Raw genomic sequence first — 18201 nt, 5'->3', positions numbered from 1 at the left:
CAGATTCATAATCTACCCAATAAATAAATTTGACATATATGCAACGCTCAACATTAATATTAATAATAACAAATCAACTTGAGGCAAGTAACACGCTTGTTATTGTAAGACCGAATATAAGTTGATTCAAGGACATTCTGGAACTACTAGTCCTTTAACGAAACCACGCTCCAAAATGTCTACTACACAAAAAACACTGCCATTAAATGACTTCAACAAGCAACTTCTTTGGATCTGTATGATGGTAAATAAAAATGAAAATGGACTAATTAGTTGGCTACTACTTCATGAATTGCATCGCTCACGGATTCATCCTCGGATCTAACAGCCAGTTTCATTGCCACTTCTTTGGAGCTATCAACTCCAAATGACATACGAACCAGTACCTTCACGTTACCCATGTATACTCCTGATAACAAGCATGAGTGTGATCTTGCGTTTGCTGCAACTACCTCTGTGCCCTGCAAAAAATGATAACAATAAATTCATTTTTTAGCAACAACAAGAACCAATATTGCTCAATCCGATTATACTTTGCTCACCTACACACTAATGGGGAGCAGAGTTTTAAGTTGCCATAAATTGCTGTTCAAAGAAATAGGTATTACTACCTATAAGTATTTACTAAATAGCAGTAAACATGACAAATAAATCAAGTATGCTAAGCAACTTCAATGCACTTTCTTATAATGGGAAAACAAATCATACGGGTTTCGATTTGCTCAAAGTAGAAGGAAGCATATAACCACTTAAACCGCTTCATTGAAATATTGGATTATTGATGAATCTATGAAAATTTGTAATCATAGTTAACACAAATATAAATAGTATATATAATGGAGAACTTCTGACGAAAGTATTTCGTGTCAACTCAAACAGATCGGAGCAAAAAACAAATTTTAACTGTCTTGACCCTAATCCAACCTGCATGATTTGCCACCTCAAATCGATAATAATACATACCTCACAAGGTTGCATTCCTAGAAGGTTGATGACAGCATTAACAGCTTCACTCAAACTTTCCCTTGGACCAAGCCCATACTCATCAACTCGCTCAAAATCTGGGCCCAAGCTTTCCCATGCGTTTCTGAAGTTGGACACGCCGACTTTAAGCATGTAATCAGCTGCAACTATCTCTAAGTCCTCCAGTTGGTATTCATCTTCTACACCATCTTCCTCAGCCTCACCGGTGGAGGGATCAACCTGCAATGATAATTTCATGAAAAAAACTGTTATTTTTTAATACATACATACATCATACAAGTAAAGAAAACACAGCAGATGAGAAGTTATTATTACCTCTTTAACAAGGAACTTCAACACGTTAGAAAATCTGCCAACAGCTGGGACCCCTTCTGGTTTTTCGAATGCCACAAATGTTTGAGCAGGTGTATCATATGGAAGGGCTTTCAATGGCTTGGTTGCCACTTCAGCAAACTCTTCTGCTTCTGAAGCATCCACAACAACCACCACCTAAAAACAGGTCACCGGAATTAAATTGAGAGATTTATACATGGATTTAGGAATTATAGTAATTTACTTGTAAAATAGCATTTTAATTTTATAATTGACAGCTTACATTTTCCAGCAACTGCTCGGGAATCGTATTGGTACAGTTGTACTGGAACACAACATGCTTATCAAATATGTGCTTCACAACATTGACTGCATATTCTGTTTCAGCTTCAGTGAGCTCCACTGGAGCAGAAGACTGTAAACATAATTGAACCATATAAAAGAATATTAGCCAATACGAATGAAAGCCAGGTAACCATATACAGAAGACTGTAATATGAGTGGTCATGAAACGCGTCAAACAGAGTTGAAATGGGTTGACCCACAACCACTTTCATGTTCATTAACAAAAAAAAAATACTAAGAAATAATCAATAAATGCATTGATAAATTATTAATTAAGAAAAGAAAGGCAATATTATTGTGTTAGGGGATCAAGTCTTTTAAAAAAAATTAAAGAAGAGGTTGTATGAAATAGCAAACGACTTTGATGACTTAAAATCCATTTGACTTGTTCGACCACTTCCTCTCTCAGCTAAAATTTTATTTGATCAATTTAAGATCTAACACAGTCCATATCAACCCATTGTTAACATGGGTAGAAATGGCCACCTCCACATCTTTCTATTTTAAAGAATAAACATCTGAAAGAACCTTGAAAAGCTGTCCAAAGGTAGAAAACTCTGGAATAGATGATAGTAGCTTCTCATATGTATCAACTGTGGAAGTGGGACCAGCTGGTGGTGCACCAAGAGTAGTGGACTTTTTACCAGCAGTTTTTTTCTCTGCAAGTGGCTGAGACTTGACTTCCCTGGATACGGAACTAATATCAAAGGGTTCATCTGTAGGTTCCTGCAGCAATGAAAAAAATATATATATAGTAAACAAAGAAACTTGTGGCAGAAAAAGTCATACGAGAATCAGAAAATCTGTGCAGCAAAGCAACTTACATAGTTCTTCAAACTAGTCTCAAGGTTGACCAATGGGATATCGAGGGATCCAAAGAGAAAGTCTTTTACATCTTTATTAGTTTCAACAACTGAACCATCTCCTCCAAGAGTATTTAAATATAAGGTAGCCCTATCACGAACCTGCAAAGAGTTTGTGAAAAGACTTGGCATAATAATTCTAGTAACTATCATTTGTTTGGTTCGATGGAATGGAACGGAATGATGAAAGAATGAAATGGAAAGGGCAATGGATATCAAACGTAAATACAGCATATAGTTTCGTATTGACTTTATATGGTATTTAACAGAAATTACAAAAAAAAATTTTTTTTACAAAAACATGAAACGTAAGAAAAGGCTCATCAAACCCCAAACAAGATTATATCAAAAAGTCAAGCTAAATTTTTTTGGAAAAAAAAAAAAAGTGTTACAAAAACAGTTCATTTTTAAGGATCCACAGTAATTAAGGATTCCATAAATCAAACCAGGCTACCTATATTTCTAAAATATTGATGTTAATAATCAAAACATGTTTACTAGGTTTAATTCAAAGAAAAACTACTGTTACAAAGGCAACTGACCTCATCGTCATTATCATACAGGCAGCGCCTCAAAAGAACAAATATACGGGGCTGCAAAACAATATATAGCACATTAGTAGCAAATAATTCTCCTTGTAGAAGAGCTGATAGACGATATTAAAATTTAAGTTACCTTCAAAGAATCGACCATAGCACCAAACTTCGCCAATGTGCTTACTGCACTGGCCCGAACAGTTGCATTTTCAAGGATAACACGGTTATATATATACCTTATGTATTTGCTAGGATCAGAGGTCTTTGGTCCCTCAACACCGAGAAAATGGAGAATCTGATGATACGTATAAGAAAGAAGTTAGAACAATATAGCTAAAGTAAGGACAAGCAATGTTATAATTCTAGAGAAAATCAACAAGATATTGACAAACACATGAATTGTTGAAGTGGAAGTTACATCCCAATTAATAATGAATGGCTGGCTCAAATTAACTTCTTTTTTCAAGCTTATTTTTGAACAGCAATGAGAATAAAAACAACCGTTATATGCTTTTTTAAAACATTCAATCGAAACTTCAACCCACAACCTCTTGGTCGATAGGCCACCCAGATACCATAGGCCAATGCCCGGTTGAGCTGTTGGTGGATTCACTCTCTAACAGATAAAAAAAACCCTTAGAGGTAAGGTCAAGCAGGTCAAAAGTAGCCTCGAGTGTATACCTTATGGAAATGATTTTCAACTAAGTAATATCATTTACTCATATATTCTATTAAAAAAAAAAAGATGAGTAAAAACTTAAAAAAAAATTTGTAGAAAGTTCTATAATTTTGTCACTTCTGGGAAGGGGTAACATGCTAACCTGTGTTGAAAGATACGTAAATTCACAGTCCTCAATAAATTCACATAAGTGAAGAAGCCCACTTTCTTTTGCATCAGGGATATCCCTTATGAGGATCACAATTGAATCAACAATTGATTTTTTGTACTCGAATCCACCTTCTTCCCTAAGTATAGTGCTTAAGAAATTCATCCTTGATAAAACAAAAAATAGACGACAAAGTTACATAAGAGGCAGTCATACCAACTTCCATCCTGTTCAAAGAAAACAAAAAACAATTTACACTCACAGTGTTCTGTACTTGAGTGGAAATTTCAAGCACAAGGATCTAATGGCATCAACCACAACAATCTTGAATTCATCAGCAATATCTGACATAAAGTTTGTAATTTGTTTCATTAAACGATCAACCCCGGATTCATTGCCTGTTTTCAGTAGTGTGGTAATGGCAAGGGTAGCAATGCTTCTATTTTGGTCTGAAATTAAGCTCTCCATATCTATATTACAGTTAGTTACAGCCATTGGATGGGTCATCGCCACCTGCACGATACGGAGATCAAAAGGATCAAATTATTGAATTTTACTGCGGTTTAGACTTAAAACACATGTTTTGTCCTATTTGGAGTGATGTACAGCAAAAACCAATAAAAATAATACTCATTCCTGTAATTTGGTTTAATCCTATTTCAAAAGTGTTACTCAACATGCAATGTTTACTGATTTGGGATCAGGGACCGGAATAACAACACACATGTCACAAAGTTGTGCATATGTATTACATATAGCTATAAAGAACAATCAATGTTAGATATTACAGGATAAAAAATGGAGATAAAGAAAACAAATATACTAAATAAAATATTCATCACAAGGAAAAACTTTAGAAGGTTGATAAAAAATGATACCATGGAAACTAACAAGCAAATAATTTTTTTGAAAATGTAAGGATAGTCACCTTGTTTAGTGTGCGCACAGCAGCAAACCGAAGCACTGGTTTAGATGAACTTAAGAAAAGCTGTAGGACAGTAATTGCAGGAGTCAGTTCTCGACTAGTAACGCCATTCAACTCTGTTATGGCTCTGGCTGCTTCAAATATAACCATTTCTGCTTTGTGGCGAAGGCAACCTTCCAGAAAGTCATAAAACGGGCGCTCCCCACTTTGGTTGTTCGCGCTTGACTCTCTAATAACCTAAGGTGGATAGTATCATAAATATGGCCGCAAATTAGAACATAGCCAACCCTACTGTCACAAGGAATAGAGGTCAAAGTAACTGACTTCATAGAAATAAATTATATACCTGACTGGTATAACGAATCAACAAACATTGAGCCAAAGGTGAACGAACTGAATTCCTTGTCAAACTGGTAACTAATTTGCTCACAGCTAATCTGTCATTTTGTCGTATCTGCAAATACATCATTATAACAATTATCAGCTCATTATTCATATACACTTGTAAAAGACTGTTGATATATTATCGAGGATTTGTTATAAAAAATTGCAGAGGGATGACATGTCTATATGGCAAGCATCAAACTTATGTTTATCAAACCTGGTGAAGCAGAGCAAGAGCATGAAACTGTACAAGTGCGGCCCTTGACTGCATAGCTTCTTGTACCTCATTGCTCCATCGTTTAACAATCTCTGGGTTTGTCTAAGATGCAAAAATAAACAAACCGTGTTATAAACACGATTACACCTATAAACCGAATATCGCAAATTCCTAATCGCATGGCTGTACCTGGAGCAAGTGGATACCACTGACAAGGGCTGCACTGGCAACTACGGGATTTTTGTCAACAATAGCTTGTTTCAAGTATCTCTCTATTTGAGTTAGAAGTGTTCCATCTGTTATGCGGCACAGAACACGAATAGCATTTGCTCGATACACATCTGTCTTGCTATTCATATCCTTCATGAGGGAGCTGGTGACAATAATAACCTTTCGTGGACAGTAAAATGTGACATGTTAGTCAAAAAAACCATAATTAAGATTCCAGGAGTAGAAAGAAATAAAATTACTCTATATAACCTCATCTGAAGAGGGAGAAAGCTCCTTTATTATCAAATAAACCATTCTTCTTAGACCGATATCCTTAGACTGGAAAAGCTTTGTGACTGAAAAGAACACTTCTGTTGCTTCAACCTATCAATAAAAAAAAAAACATCTGAGTTCGAAATTTCAAATCATAGATCAATCTACAGACAATTGATGCAAAATACGAACATCCTTAGCATGATCAGCTATATATACTTCTCGTTTGTATTTATGGATATCACAAAAGAACAGCTAATAACATGGACAAGCTAAAAACATATGAGAAGCAAGGCAAAGCAAAGTAACTGTGGGTTGAAGAAGGAACATACTAATTTGCGATTGGTTACAAATTAGAACCTCACTGGGCAAGAGAGCACAACGAGAATTTGCAACACATTATCTCCTTCCTCTCTATGTACTAAATTTCAGTCACTCAGAGAGAAATTTAGTCGAAATGTACAAAGTTTGTAGTAGAAATGATATAAATGCGGTTCATAGATAGCAACATTACACGACTAGAATGAAACTAATATAGTGTTTAGATACACTCATTTTACAATTAACAAAAACTGACACCTCTACATATCGAAAAGTATGCATTGTGTGTGGCAACATAATCAGCATGTATCAAAGGCAAATATTTTGTCTAACATAACAAGTGCACAATATATAAGCCTAGCCATATGCTTAGTAGCAACGAAATCCAATCAGTTACAAAATCTAACCTTTGTGAAGGTTTCCCCTTGATTTAGAAGATAAAGCAGCTTAGTAATAACCTAGAAACAGAAACATAAATCGCAATTTTTAAATAAATAAAAATAAACAATTATAATAACACAGATCAAATATAACTAATAAAATTAATAAGCACCTGAGAACACCTTCTTGAATCTAACTGAGGATCATTAAAAACCCTAGCTTCTTGAAGCACGGCTCCTTTCTCAATTCCATGAAACGGAGAGTACTCTGATGTGTATAAGAACAACCAATTTATTCATCAAAACATAAATTACTATGAAATTCATTGCGATACACAGATCTATAGATATATAAAAGAATGATTAAATTGCATAGTGATGAAAACGAGTACACTTATAGTGAGAATTGTGATAGTGTATAGAAAAAACGTACCGTCTTCGTCGCGATCGTCATCTTTTTTAACGAACTGCGCCATTGATAAGATTTATTTAACCTAAAAGGTGGATTACGCGAAAGTATAATAGATCTATGTGAGTGTGTGAGCCAGATTAAAGGTATTTTATTTTATTCACCAATTGAAGAATGAGGTGCAGATTTGATCTTATTTTATTTACGGGTTTGAGCTTTCAAACTTTATACCGTAGTTATTACGGAGTACTGTATTACGCTAGTATTTTAGTTAACTTCGCCATATAACCCCGTATATATAATATATAATAAGCATATAAGTCATATACTTTCATTTTAGTTGCTATATACCCAAAAAACACCGATGTAGGCTATATACTTTTATAAATTGTACTAATATGAACGAACAAAACTTATTAACCGGATAAACAACTAAACGATGACATGGCATCCTACGTGGAGAATGACGTTGGTGATACATCGGAACAAAACTGAAAGTATATAGCCTACATTCGAACAAAACTGAATGTATATAGCATACATCGGAACAAAATTGAAAGTATATGACCTATTTGTAGCCATATAAAATGCAAAAAAAATGTTAAATAATTGATTTTACCGGTTCAGCAGGTAACTTGTTAAATTTTTGTACATCGATACAACTTTTAAGAGTATATAACCTAAATTAGTATTTTTTGGAGTATATAGCCTACATTGAGACAAAACTGAAAGTATATGACCTATTAATGACTATAACCCTAATAACTAACGCTTTGTTCCCTAGTTTGATTTTAATGGAAAGGAAATTAAGTGAAGAAAATTTAAATATTTGGTGTTTCCGAGTTTTGGTTTGAAGAGAAAGGAAAGGAAGTGAAGTGATGAATCAATGCAATTTTCCTTCATATGCTTCCTTCTAAATTGGAAGTATTCAACTCCCCTCCCCTTCATTCCCTTTCATCTCATTTCATTTTCTTCCTTAAATAACTCTGGAACAGAGCCTAAATGTAAGGGTATGTTTGTTTACCTTAACGTTTAATCATGTTTATTTTTAATATTTGAAATAAGTATCTAAATTTTCTATAATATATAAGTATAATTGTATAGTCGGTTATATTAAAAATATATATATATATTATGTAAGGGTGCGTTTAACTACCTCTTAATAGTATGGTTTAACGATTAAGATTTTAGGGCATTTGTTTCTGAACCTTTGAATGAGATATTTCAAAATTCAGTGCTGAACTATTTAAAGTTTAAATACTCCATTAACAATTAAACACATAGATTTATTTAATATTTTCTTTAAATTTTACCAATAACATATATTTTTTTTTTTTTAAAAACAACAAATTTTATTAGAATAAAACTTCAAAGAGACTTACAAGTGGGCCAAAGTAATGCCTAAAGCCCATCAATATACTCTAACAATTATACAGCTTTGGATATAACGAGTTATGTACTATTAGATGTACAGATGAGGAGTCGAAAGCCATTGTAGCCACTCTAGTTTTATCTTCCACAAACAACAAGAAATTCACTCAAAGCTCTTAATTTGTATCTCGTTTAAAGCCGTCGATCCGCACCACCATTTGTTATTGAACACTTTTTGATTGCGGTTTTTTCAAATAATGTACCCGGTAATCAATTCGATTGCTTGCCAAATCTTCAAACCTCAGCCCGATTTAAAAACTCCATTAACCCTAGCCCAGTAATCCATTCGATTGCTTACCAATAACACTTATTAAACAACTATAATGTTTTTTTATTTAAAATGTTAATAAAGTAATTTTAGATCATTATGCACGTTATCCGATAACCTGCACACGTGTCCCATCTAGGCAGTCGCACACGAGCGGAGCCTCTGTGCCACGTTAGCCCAAATATTAAGAAAAGTTTGTTACACACACAAGTGGTACTTGTGTCACGCCAACCACTCATGCAATAAAACTTTCCGTCTATAAATAAACCCCTTAGGTCACTCACTTGAACATATCACGCACAATGTAAACTTAATTTGCCAGAATCATATCTCATATATAAGTTCGCATAACTCCGATTGAAATCCAATCATCTTCATCGTAATTCATCACCATATATATTAACTAGTTAATCTAATCGAGCTCATTAATCGATTGATTATTTTAGAGCCTTGTGAATTGTGATGACCCGAAAATTTTTGACTTATTTAAACCAATTCTCTATACGATTTATTATTTTAACACGTTAAACAAAGTCTGTTAGATTGAGTCTCAAAATTTTAGAACTGTTACATATATACAATTACCTTTGACTACTCTCGACGATTCATGAACAATTATATGTATGTATATATATATGTACAAGTAAAAACGACTTTCCTACAGTAAAAATTAATTTGCTACAGTAAAACACTATTTGCTACAGTAAAACCGTATTTTGCTACAGTGCTACAGTGAAAACGAGTTTGCTACAGTGATTTGCTACAGTAAAACACTATTTGCTACAGTAACACTATTTGCTACAGTAAAACACTATTTGCTACAGTACCACTATTTGCTACAGTAACACTATTTGATGTCGACGAACTAGCAAACAGAAACAGAAAAGGCGGCCATGCGATCGCATGGCAAAAACACTGAAAACTCATGCGATCGCATGAGCTACAGTAAATCGAAAAGTACTATAAAAGGTCAGTTTTGCTCGACGAAATATATCATAAAAATTTATGTACGTAAATTTTATAATTATAATTATAATTATAATTTTAATTTTAAGTTTAATAATAATAAAGTATATTCGAGGGTATTTTTAATTCGGGTTTCAAACCGTTTTAAAATAAGGAAATATTGGGTATTGTTCGGGGTATTGTTCTTGAATCCAAGACCAACCATACAGTCGTCTACCATCATTACGTCTACGCAATTTGCCTACAATATTGAATCGCAATATTGAACTGTGAGTTATAGATCCCTTTTTAAATACTTTAAATATTTTTGGGCTGAGAATACATGCAATTTATTTTAAACGCAATAAGACACAAGTACATACAAAATTCTACACTGAGTTAAACCGAAAATCCCTTAGCTTTGGTAACTAGTAGCTGCCAGTACATAGGATATGGACTGGTGGGCGCGAATAATTGTATATGGATCCATAGGGCTTGACATCCCCGTCCGAGCTAGAGCGCTAGCCTTTTAACGGACGTATGTTATTTGAGTTTAAGACACGTTGGTTTGCGTGTATTAAAACGAATGGGGTAATTATCACTATAGCGTTAAGTTTAGTTACCAGGGTGCTCTGTTACGTAGAATCTATTGATAAACTTTTGATGAAACCTTGTGGTCTATCTTTATATATGTTTATGACTCGAGCAATTAAACCTATAACTCACCAACATTCGTGTTGATTTTTTTAGCATGTTTTATTCTCAGGTCCTTAGAATGCTTCCGCTGTGATGTGCTTGTTGCCTGCATGGAGTCTCTCATGCTTTGTACAAAGTTTATTGCATTCAAAATAAAACTGCGTTGTGTAATAAATAATTGGACTGTGATGTCAACCTGTAAATTAAAGACTTATGTATTTCGGGGTTTTGCTTATACCTAAGCACTCGCCCACATGTTTATAACTTTCTATGTTTAGAAAGTCACTTATTTTAATGAATGCAATATTTTATCAAAACGTATCATATAGAGGTCAAAACCTCACTGTGGAATCAATGATTAACGTGCCGCGTCAATAGCGATTTTGACGGGTCGTTACAGTTGGTATCCGAGCTTGAGGTCATAGGGAACCAGAAATTACATTAGTGTGTTTAACTGGTAATTGTTAGGATGCATTAGTGAGTCTGGACTATGACCATATTTGTTTTTACTGATTTTTGCTTATCATTTGGTCAAAAACATTATATGTAATATATTTATATGCTAACGTAATTGTTGTTTCAATTATGTGATAGATGACTTCTTCTAATCCTATCATTTTGTACGACTCGGAATCGGACACTGAATCTATTCTATCCACAACTGAAAAGGGCGTTCAAATACCTATTAAAGAAGAAATTGTGTTAGCAGGGGAATCTCAACTCCCGGTAAACCCAGAGGAGGTTCCAGCTCCACCCAGCTTTAGTTTTCCGGAGCCACAGTATCGTTGGCATGGACCCATGATCCCTGGAGTAAAAGAGGATCGTCCATTTTTAAACAAATATGGACATTGGTCCAGATATACCGCCGACGGGCGGGTTGTGCCGATTACGCCTGGCAGATTTCGGTTCATGACCACCGGTACATATTCTTGCAGTTCGTCGTCATATTCTCCTACACATGACTCAGACAGTTCGTCATCAGACGAGATCAGTAAGGAGGAGGATTTCGCTAATGAAATAAAAGAGATCACTAAGGAGAAATTCCAACTTGCAATAGATAATAAAAACAACCACAATAATAAAATGTCCTTAGTTATTAAAAAAGAACAGGACCATTCGATCCGTAACCACCCTTATTGTATAAAACCCACTGAGGTAACGGGTACCTCAAAACCCCAACTAAAAATAAAATACACTGCCAGAATGTCTGTCGGACCATGTGCACACAAACAATTGGCAGAGAGAACCAAATGGGAAGAAGTTTCTGATAGTTCTGAATGAACGACCTCGCAACCATAAATCTTCCATGCGCTATTTTATTGCTTATGTGTGCTACTCTATCTTGTTATGTAAAATAAGCATATGTAAAATATCAGTATTGTATGGTATTGTATTATTTTGGTTTATTAATAATAAATGCATGGAATGATTATTTGTATTATTACTACTTCTTATTATTATTATTACATAATAATGTAGTAACTCGCTATAATTTTTCATAGTGGAATATTATTAGGATTTTAGTAGTTAATTCCTTGTACTAGCTATTATGTATAAACTTAACGGGTAGTTAATACCCTAGAAATAATTATAAAATGCTAATAAGGAGAAAAAGCTTTTATAATAATCGGTTCATATTATTAATATGCTACGATTAACTATTGACAACTCATTTTACCTATAATATTCTATATGATTAAATTATATCTGTTGTGTTTATTGAAGAAACATGTCTCAAATGTCGGATGCTGAGTTTGAGCAACTAGTCGAGAAACGTGTGAATGAAAGAATTGCTGCAGCCGAGGCAGCAAAAGCAACAGCCGAAGCAGCAGCCAAAGCAGCAGCCGTAAACACAAACTCACGAAACGGATGCTCATACAAAACTTTTCAAGGATGCAAACCACAGACGTTTAGTGGAATCGAGGGACCAGTCGGTCTAACCCGATGGTTTGAAAAGATGGAGTCCGTTTTCAAAATCAGTAATTGTGCGAACGGAGACAAGTCAAAGTATGCTTCGTGCACGTTGCAAGATGGTGCACTTACTTGGTGGAACAATTATGCTAAAGCAGAAGGAATAGATACGGCATATGATATCTCTTGGGAAGAACTGAAAAAGATGCTAATCGAGGAGTACTGTCCTCGAAACGAGATCAGAAAAATGGAATCTGAGTTACGTAATCTGAAGGTTATCGGCGCGAATCTCAATAACTATGAAAAGCGTTTCATGGAACTAGCCTTGTTGTGTCCCGAATTGGTGCCAAACGAGAAGCGAAAGATAGAAATGTATATTGACGGTTTATCGATCAATATCAAAGGAAATGTTACATCGTCCAAACCAAATACGATGCAGGAAGCCATGACAATGGCACACCAACTCATGGACCAGATCACAGAGAGTTCGATTAAGGCACCAATTACCGAAGTCAAGACAACTGAAGGAAAGAGGAAATGGGAAGACTATAAGGGCAAAAGTACTCACCTGAAGAAACAAGAAACTTTTAAAGGTAAACAAGATGGGGCAACTGCAAGTCCAAACTATAAGGGACCTCATCCGTTCTGCAAAAGGTGTTACACACATCATGCAGGCTATTGCCAAGTGGTCTGTGATAAGTGCAACAAGAAAGGACATGTGGCGAAAGATTGTTATGCCACCGTTTCTGAAGTAAAGACAAAATCGACCGATGTCAAGAAATGTTATGGATGCGGGAAGTCTGGTCACTTTATAAATCAATGCCCTGATAAGGAGAAGAACAAAGAACCCGCACGTGGGAGGGCATTTAATGTTAGTGCCAGTAAAGCACGTGAGGATCCTAATCTTGTCACGGGTACGTTTACCGTTAATAATCAACTAGCTTCTATTATGTTTGATACGGGTGCTGATAGAAGTTATATGTGTAAAGACTTTAGTATTAAACTAAAATGTGCATCATTACCTCTAGACGATAAATATACTATTGAATTAGCTAATGGTAAACTGATAAAAGCCGATAAAATTTGCCATGGTTGCGAAATGAATCTCGCTGGTGAAACCTTCAAAATTGATTTGATACCCGTAGAATTAGGAAGTTTTGATGTAATCGTTGGCATGGACTGGATGTCCAAAACAAGAGCGGAAGTTGTTTGCGCTGAGAAAGCAATCCGCATCCCTCGTAAGGATGAAACGTCATTAATGATTTATGGGGAGAAGAACAACTCAAAACTGAACTTTATCAGCTGCATGAAGGCCCAGAAACTTATAAGAAAAGGTTGTTATGTTATTCTGGCACACGTAAAGAAGATCGATACTGAAGAAAGAAGCATTGATGACATGCCAGTTGTAAGAGAATATCCCGGAGTATTTCCAAAAGAATTACCGGGGCTACCTCCACTCAGATGTGTAGAATTCCAGATTGATCTCATACCAGGAGCTGCACCTGTAGCCCGATCTCCATATAGACTTGCACCTTCAGAAATGCAAGAATTACAAGACCAGTTGCAAGAATTATCGGACCGTGGATTTATTCGTCCTAGTTTTTCACCTTGGGGTGCTCCTATTCTGTTCGTCAAGAAGAAGGATGGATCTATGAGAATGTGCATAGATTACAGAGAATTAAACAAATTAACGATCAAGAATCGGTACCCATTACCGAGGATTGATGATTTGTTTGATCAATTGCAAGGATCAAGTGTTTATTCTAAGATTGATCTACGCTCCGGATATCATCAACTGAGAGTGAAGGAAGAAGATGTTCCTAAAACCGCGTTCAGAACCCGTTACGGTCACTATGAGTTTCTAGTCATGCCTTTTGGATTAACTAATGCTCCAGCAGTATTCATGGATCTAATGAATCGCATCTGTAGACCGTATTTAGACAAATTTGTCATTGTTTTTATCGACGACATATTGATTTACTCGAAGAACAAGGAAGAACATGAGCAACACTTAAGACTGGTACTAGAGATACTCAAGAAAGAAGAATTGTACGCAAAATTTTCGAAGTGTGATTTCTGGTTACAAGAAGTACAATTTTTGGGCCATGTTGTCAGTAAACATGGAATTAAAGTTGACCCCGCCAAGATCGAAGCCATTAGTAAATGGGAAACCCCGAAGACTCCAACACAAATTCGCCAATTCTTAGGTCTTGCTGGTTACTACCGAAGATTCATTCAAGATTTCTCTAGAATCGCCAAACCCTTAACTGCATTGACTCAAAAGGGAAAGAAGTATGATTGGTCCACAGAACAGGAATCCTCATTCCAGTTATTAAAGAAGAAGTTAACGTCTGCACCCATTTTGTCATTACCGGAAGGAAATGATGATTTCGTGATCTATTGTGATGCTTCACGCCAAGGTTTAGGATGTGTATTAATGCAACGCACAAAAGTCATCGCATATGCCTCACGACAACTAAAAATTCATGAAAAGAACTATACGACGCACGATTTAGAACTTGGAGCGGTAGTTTTTGCACTCAAAATATGGAGACACTATCTATATGGCACCAAGTGTACAGTGTACACCGACCATAAGAGTCTTCAGCATATTTTTGATCAAAAACAACTCAATATGAGGCAACGTCGCTGGGTAGAGTTGTTAAACGATTACGATTGTGAAATCCGTTACCACCCCGGAAAGGCTAATGTTGTAGCTGATGCCCTAAGTCGAAAAGAAAGAGTAAAACCTCTTAGGGTCCGAGCTTTGAATATTACAATTCGTACTGATCTCACAAAGCAAATTCAAGCAGCACAGTTAGAGGCTTTAAAAGAAGAAAACGGAAAAGGCGAAATAAGCAAAGGGTTAGAAAAACAACTTGAAGAAAAAGCCGATGGAACCCTGTATTTTGCTGGTAGGATATGGGTACCAAAACATGGTAACCTAAGGCAACTAGTACTGGATGAAGCACACAAAACGAGGTACTCAATTCACCCAGGAAACGGAAAAATGTACCACGATCTCAAGAAGTTTTATTGGTGGCCTAATATGAAAACAGAAATTGCTACTTATGTAAGCAAATGTTTAACGTGTGCAAAGGTCAAAGCTGAGCACCAAAAGCCGTCAGGATTACTGCAACAACCAGAAATTCCGCAGTGGAAATGGGAAAGAATAACCATGGATTTCATTACGAAATTGCCAAGGACTGCAAGTAGTCATGATACTATTTGGGTGATAGTTGATCGTCTAACTAAATCAGCTCACTTTCTACCAATAAAGGAGACAGACAGTATGGAGAAATTAGCACGCCTATATTTGAAGGAAGTAGTTTCCAGGCATGGTGTACCCATCTCTATCATATCTGATCGCGACACCCGATTCACATCACGTTTCTGGCAGTCATTACAAAAAGCATTGGGAACTCGATTAGATATGAGCACCGCTTATCACCCACAGACAGATGGTCAAAGTGAAAGAACAATACAAACATTGGAAGACATGTTACGGGCATGCGTGATTGACTTTGGAACCAGTTGGGATCGACACTTACCGTTGGCAGAATTTTCATACAATAACAGCTATCATACGAGCATCAACGCAGCGCCATTTGAAGCACTTTACGGTAGAAAGTGCAGATCTCCTATATGTTGGAGTGAAGTAGGAGAAAGACAACTTACTGGACCAGAAATTATTCATGAAACCACCGAAAAGATCATTCAAATACAACAGCGATTGAAAACGGCCATGAGTCGCCAAAAGAGTTATGCTGATGTAAGAAGAAAACCGCTAGAATTTCAAGTGGGCGACAAAGTCATGTTGAAAGTGTCACCCTGGAAAGGCGTTGTACGATTCGGTAAACGAGGAAAGCTAAGTCCTAGGTACGTAGGACCCTTTGAAATCACCGAAAGAATTGGAACAGTTGCTTATCGATTAAAGCTACCGCAAGAACTTAGTAGTGTTCACAACACATTTCACGTGTCAAATTTGAAGAAATGTTTAGCTGAAGAGGATGTCGTAATTCCTCTTGATGAAATACGAATCAATGATAAACTCCATTTTATCGAAGAACCTGTTGAAATCATGGACCGTGAGGTCAAACAATTAAAACAAAGCAAAATACCGATAGTTAGGGTTCGTTGGAACGCAAGACGAGGACCCGAGTTTACTTGGGAACGTGAAGATCAAATGAAGCAAAAGTATCCACATTTGTTCACTGATATCGCTCATGAAACAGGTACTACTCAAAATTTCGGGACGAAATTTTCTTTAACGGGGAGGTACTGTGATGACCCGAAAATTTTTGACTTATTTAAACCAATTCTCTATACGATTTATTATTTTAACACGTTAAACAAAGTCTGTTAGATTGAGTCTCAAAATTTTAGAACTGTTACATATATACAATTACCTTTGACTACTCTCGACGATTCATGAACAATTATATGTATGTATATATATATGTACAAGTAAAAACGACTTTCCTACAGTAAAAATTAATTTGCTACAGTAAAACACTATTTGCTACAGTAAAACCGTATTTTGCTACAGTGCTACAGTGAAAACGAGTTTGCTACAGTGATTTGCTACAGTAAAACACTATTTGCTACAGTAACACTATTTGCTACAGTAAAACACTATTTGCTACAGTACCACTATTTGCTACAGTAACACTATTTGATGTCGACGAACTAGCAAACAGAAACAGAAAAGGCGGCCATGCGATCGCATGGCAAAAACACTGAAAACTCATGCGATCGCATGAGCTACAGTAAATCGAAAAGTACTATAAAAGGTCAGTTTTGCTCGACGAAATATATCATAAAAATTTATGTACGTAAATTTTATAATTATAATTATAATTATAATTTTAATTTTAAGTTTAATAATAATAAAGTATATTCGAGGGTATTTTTAATTCGGGTTTCAAACCGTTTTAAAATAAGGAAATATTGGGTATTGTTCGGGGTATTGTTCTTGAATCCAAGACCAACCATACAGTCGTCTACCATCATTACGTCTACGCAATTTGCCTACAATATTGAATCGCAATATTGAACTGTGAGTTATAGATCCCTTTTTAAATACTTTAAATATTTTTGGGCTGAGAATACATGCAATTTATTTTAAACGCAATAAGACACAAGTACATACAAAATTCTACACTGAGTTAAACCGAAAATCCCTTAGCTTTGGTAACTAGTAGCTGCCAGTACATAGGATATGGACTGGTGGGCGCGAATAATTGTATATGGATCCATAGGGCTTGACATCCCCGTCCGAGCTAGAGCGCTAGCCTTTTAACGGACGTATGTTATTTGAGTTTAAGACACGTTGGTTTGCGTGTATTAAAACGAATGGGGTAATTATCACTATAGCGTTAAGTTTAGTTACCAGGGTGCTCTGTTACGTAGAATCTATTGATAAACTTTTGATGAAACCTTGTGGTCTATCTTTATATATGTTTATGACTCGAGCAATTAAACCTATAACTCACCAACATTCGTGTTGATTTTTTTAGCATGTTTTATTCTCAGGTCCTTAGAATGCTTCCGCTGTGATGTGCTTGTTGCCTGCATGGAGTCTCTCATGCTTTGTACAAAGTTTATTGCATTCAAAATAAAACTGCGTTGTGTAATAAATAATTGGACTGTGATGTCAACCTGTAAATTAAAGACTTATGTATTTCGGGGTTTTGCTTATACCTAAGCACTCGCCCACATGTTTATAACTTTCTATGTTTAGAAAGTCACTTATTTTAATGAATGCAATATTTTATCAAAACGTATCATATAGAGGTCAAAACCTCACTGTGGAATCAATGATTAACGTGCCGCGTCAATAGCGATTTTGACGGGTCGTTACATGAATTCATATTCCTATTGAGTTTGCACGATTGTCGGAGATAAAACAATCGGTCGATTCTATTTCTCCTAAATTTAGCACTTAAACTTATCATATCTCAT

General features: G+C 35.7%; 1 protein-coding gene across 1 annotated transcript; it reads right to left on the bottom strand.

The window, feature by feature from the left end:
- Positions 1 to 35: 35 nt before the first annotated feature.
- Positions 36 to 7160, bottom strand: LOC139852651 (coatomer subunit gamma-2). Its single transcript, XM_071841964.1, has 18 exons — positions 7011 to 7160; positions 6751 to 6845; positions 6605 to 6655; positions 5874 to 5987; positions 5583 to 5783; positions 5394 to 5495; positions 5139 to 5246; positions 4796 to 5029; positions 4130 to 4380; positions 3862 to 4033; positions 3180 to 3335; positions 3047 to 3097; positions 2466 to 2606; positions 2170 to 2367; positions 1580 to 1711; positions 1300 to 1473; positions 964 to 1203; positions 36 to 461 (listed from the first exon to the last, which is right to left on the bottom strand). Exons 1-18 carry the CDS (start codon positions 7051 to 7053, stop codon positions 270 to 272), a joined length of 2655 nt encoding a protein of 884 aa, XP_071698065.1. The 5' UTR covers positions 7054 to 7160; the 3' UTR covers positions 36 to 269.
- Positions 7161 to 18201: the final 11041 nt, after the last annotated feature.

This window comes from Rutidosis leptorrhynchoides, chromosome 6 (genome assembly GCF_046630445.1).
Source record: "Rutidosis leptorrhynchoides isolate AG116_Rl617_1_P2 chromosome 6, CSIRO_AGI_Rlap_v1, whole genome shotgun sequence".
Taxonomy (NCBI): domain Eukaryota; kingdom Viridiplantae; phylum Streptophyta; class Magnoliopsida; order Asterales; family Asteraceae; genus Rutidosis; species Rutidosis leptorrhynchoides.
Note: the sequence above shows the minus strand (reverse complement) of the source record. Positions and strands in the feature narration are given on the sequence as shown.

Excerpts from the sequence above, each read along its gene's own strand:
- LOC139852651 (XM_071841964.1), bottom strand. The coding sequence starts at position 7,053 with ATGGCGCAGTTCGTTAAAAAAGATGACGATCGCGACGAAGACG. Across the intron at positions 4,381-4,795 it reads CTGTGCGCACACTAAACAAG|GTGGCGATGACCCATCCAAT; the intron begins GTGACTATCCTT and ends CGTATCGTGCAG. Across the intron at positions 1,204-1,299 it reads TGAAGTTCCTTGTTAAAGAG|GTTGATCCCTCCACCGGTGA; the intron begins GTAATAATAACT and ends TTATCATTGCAG.